The sequence below is a fragment of the Zingiber officinale genome, chromosome 11B (assembly GCF_018446385.1).
Source record: "Zingiber officinale cultivar Zhangliang chromosome 11B, Zo_v1.1, whole genome shotgun sequence".
In the NCBI taxonomy this organism is placed as follows: Eukaryota; Viridiplantae; Streptophyta; class Magnoliopsida; order Zingiberales; family Zingiberaceae; genus Zingiber; species Zingiber officinale.
In genome coordinates this window covers 88,600,421-88,614,487 of record NC_056007.1, presented here as the reverse complement: position 1 = coordinate 88,614,487, position 14,067 = coordinate 88,600,421, and the positions used below count along the sequence as shown (strand labels likewise).

Sequence of the window (14,067 nt, the reverse complement as noted above, 5' to 3'; positions counted from 1 at the left end):
AAATGGACCAAAACGATTTAGAGGAAGGAAGTCATCAATTGTTGAAAGTCGTAATTGACTTCAAAATTGAAATCTACGATTCGCGTAGATAGATTTAGACTATTAATTTGCTCAAAACCGATTAAGGGTGAATGAAAAATTAATGTTTAAAGTCAGCCCAAAATAACATTTATTATTCATTAATAAAGTACATGGGAGAATAGTCCCACATCGAAAATTTTCGATATGTATTCTCTACTTATTAATGAAGATGTGTTAATGGAGTTAACACAAAAAATAAAAGGACAGGTGACCCCTTAGCCCAGGGCGAGCAGGTGCTCGCACCTGTGAGCCTGCCACCCGCCACGTGCGCAATGGGCACTTTGTACTTCGCACGTACGCATCGTCGCGAGGAGTATTGAGGAGCTTAAATTTATGCTCCAGGTGACATTGCAGTGCCTACGTGGCACTCGGGTGACGTGTCAGGCTCGTACCTGACGTGGCAGTACCTATGCGGCATCCTCGTGGGCAAAGGGAGATGACTGGACAGTTGACTTAGGGAATGGATGGCTACCGTTGATCAACGTTGATCAAATAGGTATGATGGATCGCTTGTGATGCGATCTAGAGCGTTGGATCGCAAAGAGTAACGATCTGACGGCCTGGGATGAGACTTGATCTGAAGCATCGAATCAATGGATCCGGATCAATGGGCGGGATCTGAGGGTCACAACTCCTCAGATCTGATGGATGAGATTGAAGTGGGCTTGGTGAAGGGTTACAACCCTTCATAATAGATGATCTAGATCGATCCAGCCCAAGGAACACATCCACTCACCCAAAGGACACTCAACCTCTTCTTACAGTATAAATAGAACCCTCCAGATGATGGAATACTCACTTAATCCTCTCTTCTCTTCCTCAAGCATTCATCTCATCTTGTGCATTCAAGAGTCCAAGAAGTCTACTAAAAGGTTCGCTGGTCTCGGAAGTCGGAGTGCTACGATTCCGAGACGTTCGTCGTCGTTGTATCTTGGGAACGAATTGCAACAATCCGTTAAGCACCGTAGCGGAGCAATATCCTTTACGGAGATAGTGTCGAACACTAGCCTCGACGATCAGTTTGCATACTCCAGAAGCTACCCGGGGATTCAACAATCGTAAACGATATTTCCTGCAAACTGATATGGCTACCAACGACATTCCGACGGCCGTTCCGACCGTCATTCCGACAACCATTCCGTACGGAGAAAAGCAGGAGAAATTCACCGGAACCGACTTCAAAAGATGGCAGCAGAAGATGTTGTTTTATCTAACAACGCTAAACTTTGTACGATTTTTGCACGAAGACACGCCAGCCGCTACGGAAGGTAGTAAGGCTACTAGCGATGCGTGGTCTCATGGAGATTTTCTGTGCCGCAATTATATACTCAACGCCTTGGACAACACGTTATATAACGTATATTGTTCTCTGGAGACGACAAAATCTTTGTGGGAATCCCTTGAGAAGAAATACAAGACCGAAAATGCTGGATTGAAGAAATTCATCGTCGGTCGGTTTCTGGATTTCAAGATGGTGGACTCAAAAAGCGTCTAATCTCAAGTCCAAGATATGCAATTAATACTGCATGATCTGGACGCCGAAGGCATGAAGCTGAACGAGACATTCGCAGTTGCTGCGGTAATTGAGAAGCTCCCTCCGTCATGGAAGGATTTCAAGAATTACCTAAAGCACAAGCAAAAGGAAATAGGGCTGCAAGACCTGATCCTGAGGCTACGAATAGAGGAGGATAATCGAAAGTTATCCGACTCCAGAGGAACCAAGCGGACTATAGACGAAATGTCCAACCTGGTCGAACCGAACGCCAAAAAGCCGAAGCAGTTCAAGAAGAAGGCTCAAGCAAAGAAGTTCAAAGGCTCCTGCTACAACTGTGGAAAGGCAAGACACCTATCTAAGGACTGCAGACGCCCAAAGAAGCCAACCAAGGGGCCAAAGGATGTTGCGAATCATGTCGCAACCTCTCTTGAGGACTTGGATCTCACTGCGGTTGTATTTGAAGCCAACTTGGTGGATACCAACCCGAAGCAGTGGTTCATTGATACTGGAGCAACTCGTCATATCTGTTCCGATAAAGCGATGTTCTCCAAGTATACTCCGATAAATGGCAGGAAGCTCTATATGGGTAATTCCACGACGTCGCCAATTGTTGGACTCGGAAAGGTTGTTCTGAAGATGACGTCCGGAAATGAGCTAACACTCATTGATGTACTCCATGTTCCCGACATCAGTAAGAACCTAGTTTCTGGAGCGGCATTGGTCAAGGCCGGATTTAGGCTAGTGTTCTAGTCAGACAACTTTGTACTTACGAAGAATGGTGTCTTCGTAGTAAAGGGGTACCTAGAAAAGGGTCTATTCAAAATGGTTGTAATGTCTGTACTCCGAAATTTTGATGGTAATAAAATAAATGCTTCCAGCTATGTTGTTGAGTGTTTTAATTTATGGCATGATCGACTCGGACATGTGAATAATAATACTCTTAAACGTCTCGTCAAATTAAATTTATTACCAAACGTCAATGTTGACGGAACGCACAAATGTAAAGTGTGCGTGGAAGCGAAAATGACGAAACTACCTTTTCATTCGGTGGAAAGGACAACAACTCCTCTAGAGTTAATACATAATGATCTATGTGACTTGAAATTTGTGCAAACTAGAGGAGGTAAAAAATATTTTATTACTTTTATTCATGACTGCACAAAGTTCTGTTATGTTTTTCTTTTAAGAAGTAAAGACGAAGCCCTAGAGACGTTCAGAACCTATAAAACAGAAGTTGAAAACCAACTTGACAAACGAATTAAAATAATTCGAAACGATAGAGGTGGAGAATATGGTGCACCGTTTGATGAATTTTGTACAGAATCTGGCATTATCCATCAAACAACGGCGCCTTACTCACCTCAATCAAACGGTGTTGCCGAACGTAAAAATCGGACACTAAAAGAAATGATGAATGTCTTGTTGATAAATTCAGGCTTACCTCAAAACTTGTGAGGGGGAAGCAATATTATCGGCAAATCACATTCTCAACAGAATCCCTCATAAGAAAAATGATAAAACTCCATATGAACTATGGAAAGGCTCGAGCCATCGTACAAATACTTGAAAGTGTGGGGTTGCTTGGCAAAGGTCGAAGTACCTAAACCAAAGCAAGTAAAGATCGGACCTAAAACGTTCGATGCGATATTTGTCGGATATGCCCATAATAGTAGTGCATATCGTTTCCTAGTTCACAAATCAGACATTCCTGATATACATGTGGGAACAACCATAGAATCTCGGAATGCGATATTCTTTGAAAACATATTCCCAAATAAAAAGGGAAACGTTGAAAGTGATAACAACGGAAGTTCAAACAAAAATGACGTTACCGAACTTAGCTGTTATAAAAGGACTATTGACGATCAAAGTGAAGAGCCACGTCGTAGCAAACGGGCTAGAGTTGAGAAATCGTTCGGGCCAGATTTCATGACTTTCATGTCAGAAATGGAACCAAGAACATTAAGTGAAGCTCTCTCTAGACCCGATGCTCCAATATGGAAAGAAGCTGTCAATAGTGAAATTGAGTCTATCATGAATAATCATACTTGGGAATTAGTAGACATTCCTTCTGGTAATAAACCATTAGGTTGTAAGTGGATACTAAAACGTAAGTATAAAGCTGATGGATCAATTGACAAGTATAAGGCCAGACTTGTAGCCAAGGGGTACAAGCAAGAGGAAGGTCTTAATTACTTCGATACATACTCACCGGTGACAAGGATTACGTCCATACGAGTGTTAATAGCCATTGCAGCACTGTATGACCTTGAAATACATCAAATGGATGTTAAGACTGCGTTCTTAAATGGTGAGTTGGAAGAAGAAATTTATATGGAACAACCCGAAGGGTTCATGGCTCCTGGAAATGAGAAAAAGGTGTGTCGACTTGTTAAGTCGTTGTACGGACTTAAGCAAGCGCCTAAACAATGACACGAAAAATTTGACAAAGTAATGCTGTCAAACGAATTCAGAATAAATGAATGTGACAAATGCATTTATGTCAAAAACACACCTGAAGGCTATGTAATTGTCTGTCTATACGTAGACGACATGCTAATAATGGGCAGTAATCATGATGTAATCATGACTACAAAGAAAATGTTGACCAGAAATTTTGATATGAAAGATATGGGTCAAGCAAATGTTATATTGGGAATTAAAATTCTCAGGACATCAGAAGGGATAGTTTTAACATAATCCCATTATGTAGAATCTGTATTGAAAAAATTCAATGCGTACGATCTCTCTATAGTGAAAACACCTATGGATCTAAGTCAACACTTAGCGAAAAACCATGGTGAGACCATATCGCAGTTGGAATATTCTCGGATAATAGGCAGTTTGATGTATCTCACAAACTGCACACGTCTGGATATTGCCTGTACGGTCAACAAACTGAGTCGTTTTACAAGTAATCCAAACGACACCCATTGGAAAGCATTGATGTGAGTTCTCATATATTTGAAATATACTATGAACTATGGATTACATTATGGAAAATATCCCGCTGTGTTGGAAGGATATTGTGATGCTAATTGGATATCAGATACAAAAGACTCCAAATCCACTAGTGGATATGTATTCATGATCGGTGGGGGAGCAGTATCTTGGAAATCCACTAAGCAGACTTGCATTGCTCGGTCAACTATGGAATCCGAGTTTATAGCACTAGACAAAGCACCTGAGGAAGCTGAATGACTGTGGAATTTCTTGGAAGATATTCCTAGTTGAGTGAAACCTGTGCCTGCCGTACTAATCCACTGTGATAGTCAATCGGCGATTGGAATGGCACAGAGTAATATGTATAATGGGAAGTCACGACATATACGTCGTAGACATAATACCATTAGGCAGTTGATCTCGAATGGACTGATTGCAATCGACTATGTTAAGTCCAAAGATAATTTGGCAGATCCTCTAACGAAGGGGTTGAGTCGAGATCAAGTATACTGCTCATCAAGAGGAATAGGATTAAAAATCTACAACTAAAACGACTGTAGCGGTAACCCAACCTTGTTGACTGGAGATCCCAAGATCTTGGTTCAATAGGACAACGAAGTTACAGAAGTTGTGGTCCAGCACATTAGATAGTTTATCTCTATCCCAATCCTAGGATGAATTTGTGCTGTCCTACCTCATGTAGTGAGGTTAAGCTTATGCTTTTAGTGACTTCTATACCTGATAAGGTGGAGTATGGTAGGATACTCTTGATAGAAGTGTCACCTATGTGAGTGTGAAGACAGGTCGCTTCAATGAAACACTCATGAATCCAAGATGGTATCCATGGTCGAAACGGAACCAACCATGAGAACCTAAAGTAGGTGAGATAGATCTCTGTGTGGGTGTTATTGTCTAAGTATACACCAACATCTGAGCAGTTCAAGACATCACGTTCACTGCGCAGCCTAGTATACTCGATAGCATTTCACTACGGAAGGTTCAAAGCCACAAGCTACTTCTCCCGATGTAGTGACTTATCGATTGGACTCTTGTAAAATGTCAGCATGCATACACGCATTGCATTAATTTCCATTCATGTGGGGGATTGTTGGATATTGGGGCCTTAAATGGACCAAAACGATTTAGAGGAAGGAAGCCATCAATTGTTGAAAGTCGTAATTGACTTCAAAATTGAAATCTACGATTCGCGTAGATAGATTTAGACTATTAATTTGCTCAAAACCGATTAAGGGTGACTGAGAAATTAATGTTTAAAGTCAGCCCAAAATAACATTTATTATTCATTAATAAAGTACATGGGAGAATAGTCCCACATCGGAAATTTTCGATGTGTATTCTCTACTTATTAATGAAGATGTGTTAATGGAGTTAACACAAAAAATAAAAGGACAGGTGACCCCTTAGCCCAGGGCGAGCAAGTGCTCGCACCTGTGAGCCCGCCACCCGCCGACGCGCAATGGGCGCTTTAGAGGCGCACTTTGTACCGCACGCACGCATCATCGCGAGGAGCATTGAGGAGCTTAAATTTATACTCCGTGACATCAGATACGCGGGCACTCGGGTGACGTGTCGCCTGCACCGACGTGGCGCATCTCGACATCCTCGTGGCCAAAGGGAGATGACTGGACAGTTGACTTAGGGAATGGATGGCTACCGTTGATCAACGTTGATCAAATAGGTATGATGGATCGCTTGTGATGCGATCTAGAGCGTTGGATCGCAAAGAGTAACGATCTGACGGCCTGGGATGAGACTTGATCTGAAGCATCGAATCAATGGATCCAGATCCGATGGCCGATGACAATAGGCGGGATCTGAGGGTCACAACTCCTCAGATCTGATGGATGAGATTGAAGTGGGCTTGGTGAAGGGTTACAACCCTTCAGAATAGATGATCTAGATCGATCCAGCCCAAGGAACACATCCACTCACCCAAAGGACACTCAACCTCTTCTTACAGTATAAATAGAACCCTCCAGATGATGGAATACTCACTCAATCCTCTCTTCTCTTCCTCAAGCATTCATCTCATCTTGTGCATTCAAGAGTCCAAGAAGTCTACTAAAAGGTTCGCTGGTCTCGGAAGTCGGAGTGCTACGATTCCGAGACGTTCGTCGTCGTTGTATCTTGGGAACGAATTGCAACAATCCGTTAAGCACCGTAGCGGAGCAATATCGTTTACGGAAATAGTGTCGAACACTAGCCTCGACGATCAGTTTGCATACTCCAGAAGCTACCCGGGGAATCAACATAAATATATTAACATGATAAAAGATAAATCGCTCGTCCTCAATGTCCTCATCACATCCGACCTCAAATCATCATGAGGACGATAAATTATGACAGTCGAAAGAATAAGTGATAGTGAGATGAGTTGTACATGGTCCGAAGATTTATACCCTGACAGTTCTAAGATTCGATCCGCAACTTCATGTGACAAATATACCATTATTTATCATCTCGGAAGGGAGAGAGAGAGAGAAGACGAGGCTCAGCAATAACATGCATTACTATAAGAACTACAAACAAAAATGGGCAACAATATCATTGTTTAATGAATTAGGAATGTTCAACGAAAGAAAGGCGACATCGCCATGCACACAGTTTAATTTCAGCAAACTCTAACAGAAAGATGTGACAAGAAAGAGTACCAATCTAGCCTCTCATATCTTTAAAAACGATGACATACACAAACCAATAAGAAGAGAAGAGTAAACGTACAACAAACTTCATCACGAGAATTAACTTGAAAATCCAGCTCAAGTCCTTTCAGGGAACAGAAATGGAATAAATTGATTCTTTCCTTCACTGCAGTGTCGTGGTAGTACAAGGTCCATAATCATGGGATCTTTTACCTCTAGAATCTGTGTGTACGTTGATTTGCTCATCGGCGTTCACCCTGTAAAGAATGCCCAATTGAAACCGCAAAGAAAACAATCAAAAAATATATATAACTAGGTGATGAATAATGGACTTGATAGAGACATCTAACCTTGATACAGACATATATGTAATGGACTTCAGGGTTTGAACCAAGAACTGCAGAAACCGAGCTACCATCCTCATTCAATGGCAATGGAGTGGTCAATTCCCAAGCTTTCTGCCCTGGAGTCTTCTCTGTCCTATCTGGAAGGAAGAGGAGGGGCAGTGGGGGAACAATTATCAATTCTCACACAATTGATACGTCTACATAGAGCCTCAAATGTACTGATTAACAGAGTGATAATAGAAATAAGAAATAAAACGTTGAGATAAAGATCTGGGTGTGACAATTGCACAAAATCTTAGAAGGTCCTAGATGTTGATCCCAATGATTCACCATATGGAGAGATATGATGATGATGAAAATGAACTTTGGCAAATTTGAGAATGAACTGCCAATTAACTAGTACCAGCAATATACATTCGCTAGACAAATGTGTTCTCAACTGAAGTGCTGGCATTTTTAGGAGCTTAGGTGATGATGGAAACTTAATTTGATCAGAACTCAGGAAAAATATATGATATCCTGAGTATCACATGACTCTGACTTAGATACTACCACAGTCACTTATCATCGGATCCCTTAATTCAGAGGTCTAAAACCATGGCCCTAGATTTCTAAACTTTTACCTCATCCTAATTCTGAAATGTCATATTTGATTTATCAGTAGATTCTGTTAACCCATGAAACTCAAGAGGAATCTTAGTTCTTATGCAAGTAGAATCTCGCATTTGGATTGCTGCCACCGTGATATATATCCCAGATTGAATTGAGGCATATTCCACTCACTTTAAACCTTCTATTTGTTCATTTAGATTTTTTTTTTTCTTTTCATATGTGCATTTCAAATCATACTAGAAAACCAAATTAAGAGTCAACAGCTGAAACAAATAAAAACAAAGTCACTGACCTATTACATGCATGTTTATATTCCAAAGTTCAACACCCCTTAACAGATTCAATCGATAACTTGGATCGCCATAGGTGATCTGCATTAAACATAAAAGAGTTGGCCATAATATTTACTTCCTTTCTTTCATAGATGGAGCAAAATCCATTTAGCATACCAGAATGTATACTCCTTTGTCATTGAGAACCCTGACAGATATTGTATATGGATGTCACAAAATGACGAAAATTTGGTAGATAAATTTATTGATATAATTAGGGAACAGGTTTACCTGCCAACTTCCTTCAACATCTTAGTTGCATTTTCTGTAGCATTAGGTCCACACTACAAGACAACATCTTCTACTATTAATATGTGAAACCAGACAAGCATGAGCCAGGGTACACTTACCATGAGAGAATCAAGAGTTCCTGCATTTATAAAGTAGTTCAAATGTAACCTTGCACTAATTTGTGAAAATATTATCAATACTTGAAACAAACTCAAGAAATACAAGCAGTAGAATTGATGATGAAGTGATAATTGCACGAATACCTTTGTCAATAACAGCGTCAAATGAACTTGATTCAAAAGAACTCATTTCTCGTACATCCATTTTGATATCTGTGAATATAATTAAGAAGCAGCACACAGAGAATGACTACTTATCTAACTAATGAGAAATAAACACCACAATGTGAACTAAAAAAATTTATTAAGCCCAGATGCTTGTCAGCTAGAAATAGTAGAGGAAGATAGCTATTATATACTAGAGGATACATTTGAGCCTCGGTCTATCAGAATACTTTTCCTGCATAGCTTCTATCACCACAGATGATATATCAATGTTGACAACATCTTGGTAACCATCATCAACCATGCTTTCACCAAGAACTGTTAGAAATTTAACAATCTCAGATAAACTAAATCATTGCCGAGAAGTAATGTTGTAAATACATATAAACCATGAAATAAGCTAGAGTAATTTTTCAGTTATTGGTGAGGGATCTAAGAAGACTAATTGAACGGAATTTTTTTTTTAGCAATCTTTAACAAAAACAAATTGATCGTGTTTTTAGAAGTGGTGCCAACAGTGAACCTAACAGACAACTCAGTGACTAAACTCTAAAACCAATTTACAGCAAAAGCAATTGTCCTTTGCCAAAAAAATTTTAAAGAAAAAACATCAAGAGCAATCCGAAGCTCTACTAGCCAAGATAACGTTATAGTCGATCTCAATTCAGTGATCAAATCTGAATTGTTTACCAGATCAAAATCAAGATTTTTGAGCACGTGTATGCCAAACATATCGATACATCCGACCTTGCTAAAGATTAAATCTTTCGCATCATTGAGGTCTACATCCATGATTTTAAGAAGAATACTAGAATATGATCAAATCCGCGTTCGTATTTTGAGTAGTTAGTGGTTACGCACAGATCAGATCCAGACCTATTAAATGAAGCATAAGGAAGGGAAATTTCTCCCTTTCAAAACAACTTGAACTCAAGCATACCAGACCAATACCGAGCCAAGATTCGAAATACAAAGGAAAAAAAAACAAAAAAAAATCGCTCTGATGTGTTTAAGACCCAGCATTTTATCCTCTTCCATTGCAAGATCCGCAACATGAGAAAGAGTGATCTAGGAGATGAGAGATCGAGCTGTCTAGGAATAAATAATTGACCCTAAAAGAGAAACAAGAAAGAGGGGTAGAGGACCTGAGTTCCCACATCCGACGAGGAGGAGGCGATGGTGGCGGCGGAGGTAGAGATCGAAGAGCGGACCGAGGCTTTGGTATTTCTGGTACCAATCGAAGGTGCCTCGGTCTTTGCTGTACCTCTGGTCCCAGTACGACGCTTCGCCGTAGGCATGCGTCGACGTATCCGCCGCTGCAGCGCCTGGAGCCATCCTCCGATCGTCCCTCGCGGAGCTTCCTTCCTCTCTCACGCTCGTGCGCTCCTTTGAGAGTCCGACGACCCAAGACACCGGCCCCACGGGCAGCTGTTTAGCTCGTGTAGTGTTTAATATTATATACTTCCAATTTAACCTTTTCAATTGTTTTTTTTTCATTGAGGTTTCCTGCTGTTTTAACCGAGTCCGCGACAGATGGACCCGGCCCGCGGAAAGCGCGGATGAGCCTAGATCGACAGTCTAACATCAATCCAGCCCAATTTTTGTGAGTGAATCGAACCCTTCTACCATTGCAATGTATCTCTTCGTTGACTGGGAAACGGATTAATTGAGACACTGGAGGTGAACTAAGCGTATTTTATCATCATAGTTAAAAGGATAAAAAATTAAAAGAGGATCACTAAAGTCGAAAAAAAATTATTTATTATTAAATTGTCATCTTATCTTTATTTAGTTTACTTTTAAAATTATTGCAGCTTTGATTACACAATTATAGAAGTTATGATTTTATAATTATTATATAATTATAATAGGTATGAGTTTATATCTACTTATAACTATATAATTATAGTAATTATGATTTAGTAATTGTTACATATAATACTGATAGGTATTTATAAAAAATAAACTATTTTATGCTGTCAATATTATAAGAGTTATGAATTGTAATTACTACCATGTAGAGTTACTACTAATAGTTGAAATGCTAATATATATAGAGAGAGAATACATAAATACAAGTAAATTAATGTCCAGACCCATAAATTAGATTTGGTAAGGGTATGTCAGATCCATGAAATAATGCAACGTAAAGACGACACTTGAGAACCCTAGAAGCAATCTATTGTAATGGACTCCCTTATAAAAAATTAATTTAATTTTTTATGTCATATATTAAACTGATAAGAACATATATTACACTTGATCTTAGCCAAAAGGCCGAGAAATGTATTATTCTTATCTGGGAGCTGAGTCGGATGGAGGGCTAGCGATATAGATGAGATGTTGACTGGGAGAGGACTTTGAGATTAGGATTCATAGGTGCGCCAACTACCTAGAACCTCCGCACGGGGAAGAGGATGGACCGTCCTCGGGGGTATCACAAACTTGCACACACATAGACCGATCACACGGGAGTGTTAGAGCCCAAAAATCAAGGAAGAGGTCCCTAGCATGGGTCATCCGACGCTCGGCTCAGAATAAGACCCCAGTGGAAAAGAAGTGCAGGAAGAAGAAGATGAACAGTAGATGAGAGTGTATGAGCGTGTGAGCGTATCTGGCCAATGGAGAGGACATATCTTTTTATATTGTCTTTCATAACTTCTACAATTATTAGGTCTCAGAGAATGTTGGGTGTCAAGGAATGTTGAATGACAGAAAGTGCACGATGAACTCCCCTTGGGTAGAACATCAAAATATTTCCTGACGACTAGCCAGTACACTAACAGACAGTTGAGATTCCCTAATAACGTTGTCCCCTGGCGAGGAGCTACCCGAGGATAATCTGACCATTATATAAGCTGACCGAGAGTAGGCTGGAGCAATGCCCAGGAGGCGACTGTTGAACCCTGGAGGCCTGACTAGCTAAAAAATCGACCGGACATAAGGCTGAGATGGTGCCTAAGAGAAGTAAGGGAATTGAGCCTGAAGGTCCGACCAGCGAGGAAGCCTATCGGGCGTAAGGCTGGGATGGTGCCGAGGAGAAGTGAGGGGACTGAGCCCTGAAGGTCCGATCGGCTAAGAAGTCGACCGAGCGTAAGGTTGAGACGATGCAAAATTTGTTCCTGTCCGGAAGCTGAGTCGGATGGAGGGTCGGCGATGTGGCTGGGATGTTGACTTGGAGAGGACATTGAGATTAGGACTCATAGGTGCGACGACTACCTCGAACTTCCACACAGGGCAGAGGAAGGACCGTCCTTCAGGGTATCACGTACCTATGCACACGCAAATCGATCACACGGAAGCATTAGAGCCCACAAACCAAGAAAGAAGTCATTGACATAGACATTCTAATGCTCAAGTCGAAACAGGACCCCGATGGAAAAGAAGTGCGAGAAGAAGAAGATGAACAGTAGATGTGAGTGTATGAGCGTGTAAGTGTACTTGACCAACGGAGAGGACCTCCATTTTTATAGCATCTTTCATAATTTTCGCAATTATCAGGCCTCAAAGAATGTCTATTGTTAGGGAATGTTGAATGATAAAAGGTGCACAATGAACTCCCCTTGGGTAGAGCATCGGAATATTCCCTGATGACTAGCCGTTACTCTGACAGACTATTAAAATTCTCTGACAACTATGTCCCCTAGCGAGGAGCCACCCAAGGATAATCTGACGGTTCTATAAGTCGACCGGAGTAGGCTGGTGTAGGTTTCTTTTACAAAAAAACAACACATAAACACAGTGGAAAAATAATAATCCCTCCAAAGATCCATGCGAATACAATATATACATTTTTTTCTACTCTATCAAGATAAAATAGTTACCTTTGGTGCGTAAATATGAACTCCTGATAGCAACTTTATCCTCTTGGATCTCAGCACGATCAAGTGATCGCGCCTCTACGGTATCCATACGAACATGTTTCCACGTTCGTCGTACGAACTCAGGTTCAGAGAAAAACAACCTTTGTCGTGCTAGTGACTACCTAAGGTTGTTTCTTTTGCCAAGAGAAGAAGAGGAAGAAGAAGCAAAAACCAAAATATATCACCATCACCCAAAACGTTACTTCTCATATATAAGGTTACTTCACAAAAGGGTACATTTACCAAAAAGGTGACTTCGCCAAAAGGTTATTTTACTAAAAAGGTTACTTCACCTAAAGGTACTTTTACAAATGGCTTTTGTACTCATCTAATGAATACAAAAAGTTTTTATCTTTTGATTTTCCTTTTGATTAATGATGTATTAATCTCTTTTAATATTCATTAATCTTAATAGGTTTGATTTAGTATATTGGATTAACCATTAACTCAATAAACTAATGAGTCTAACTCATTTCTCAATGAGTAAAATCCGAATTCATTCGAGTATAACTCAATGTGTCTAATTCAGATTAAACTTAACCCTATAATACATCTCCAAATCAATATGTTATTTGTGTGTGACCCAATAGCCTCTCATAACATTGGCAATGTATCTAACACTATTCCAGATACATAAGTAATGAGTGACATCTAGCAATGCATCATTGCTACCTAAGTGATGAGAATATTGAGATTATACCTAACATTTTTGTGTCTATTATCTTGTACGACTTATCATTCTATCCTTGATATCTAGATTGATCCATGAGGCATAGACCGTGTCATCTCCTTATCAATTTTTAGGTTTTTTGATTCCTAAGTAGACACACTCAATTAAATAAGCTCAATATCTCATAATGATTAATTTGAACATGGTCATATATGTTGGATCGTGAAACATCGATAGAGGGCGGGGGTGAATATCGATTAGAAAAAACAGCGTTAATAAGAGTTAAGCGCAGCGGAATAATAAAAAACTTAGACAAACTGAACACGGTGTTTTTTACTTCGTTCGAAGCCTGTGTCGACTCCTACTCGAAGGCCCGTACTCCGTGAGTACTTTCGTTGGCCAATCACTAGCAGTTCGAAAGATGATTACAATTTAAAGTACAGGAATGCTTAGCAAAATAAAGAAAATACCGACAAGGATTAAAGAAGAGGAAAGAAGCGTATTGTCGGAGCGTCGCTGGAGCGCAGAGCAGTAGAAGACTTTCTT

General features: G+C 40.2%; 1 protein-coding gene and 1 pseudogene across 1 annotated transcript; both read right to left on the bottom strand.

Annotated features, from left to right (window-relative positions):
• Window positions 1-7,027: 7,027 nt before the first annotated feature.
• LOC122034887 (EEF1A lysine methyltransferase 4-like) lies at window positions 7,028-10,435 on the bottom strand. The gene is made up of 9 exons (XM_042594247.1): window positions 10,134-10,435; window positions 9,193-9,306; window positions 8,968-9,036; window positions 8,824-8,843; window positions 8,705-8,757; window positions 8,591-8,621; window positions 8,434-8,512; window positions 7,533-7,666; window positions 7,028-7,439 (listed from the first exon to the last, which is right to left on the bottom strand). The coding sequence occupies exons 1-9, from the start codon at window positions 10,321-10,323 to the stop codon at window positions 7,425-7,427; spliced, it is 705 nt and encodes a 234-aa protein (XP_042450181.1). The 5' UTR covers window positions 10,324-10,435; the 3' UTR covers window positions 7,028-7,424.
• Window positions 10,436-11,101: 666 nt separating this feature from the next.
• LOC122035459 lies at window positions 11,102-11,278 on the bottom strand (annotated as a pseudogene).
• Between the last annotated feature and the right edge of the window lie 2,789 nt (window positions 11,279-14,067).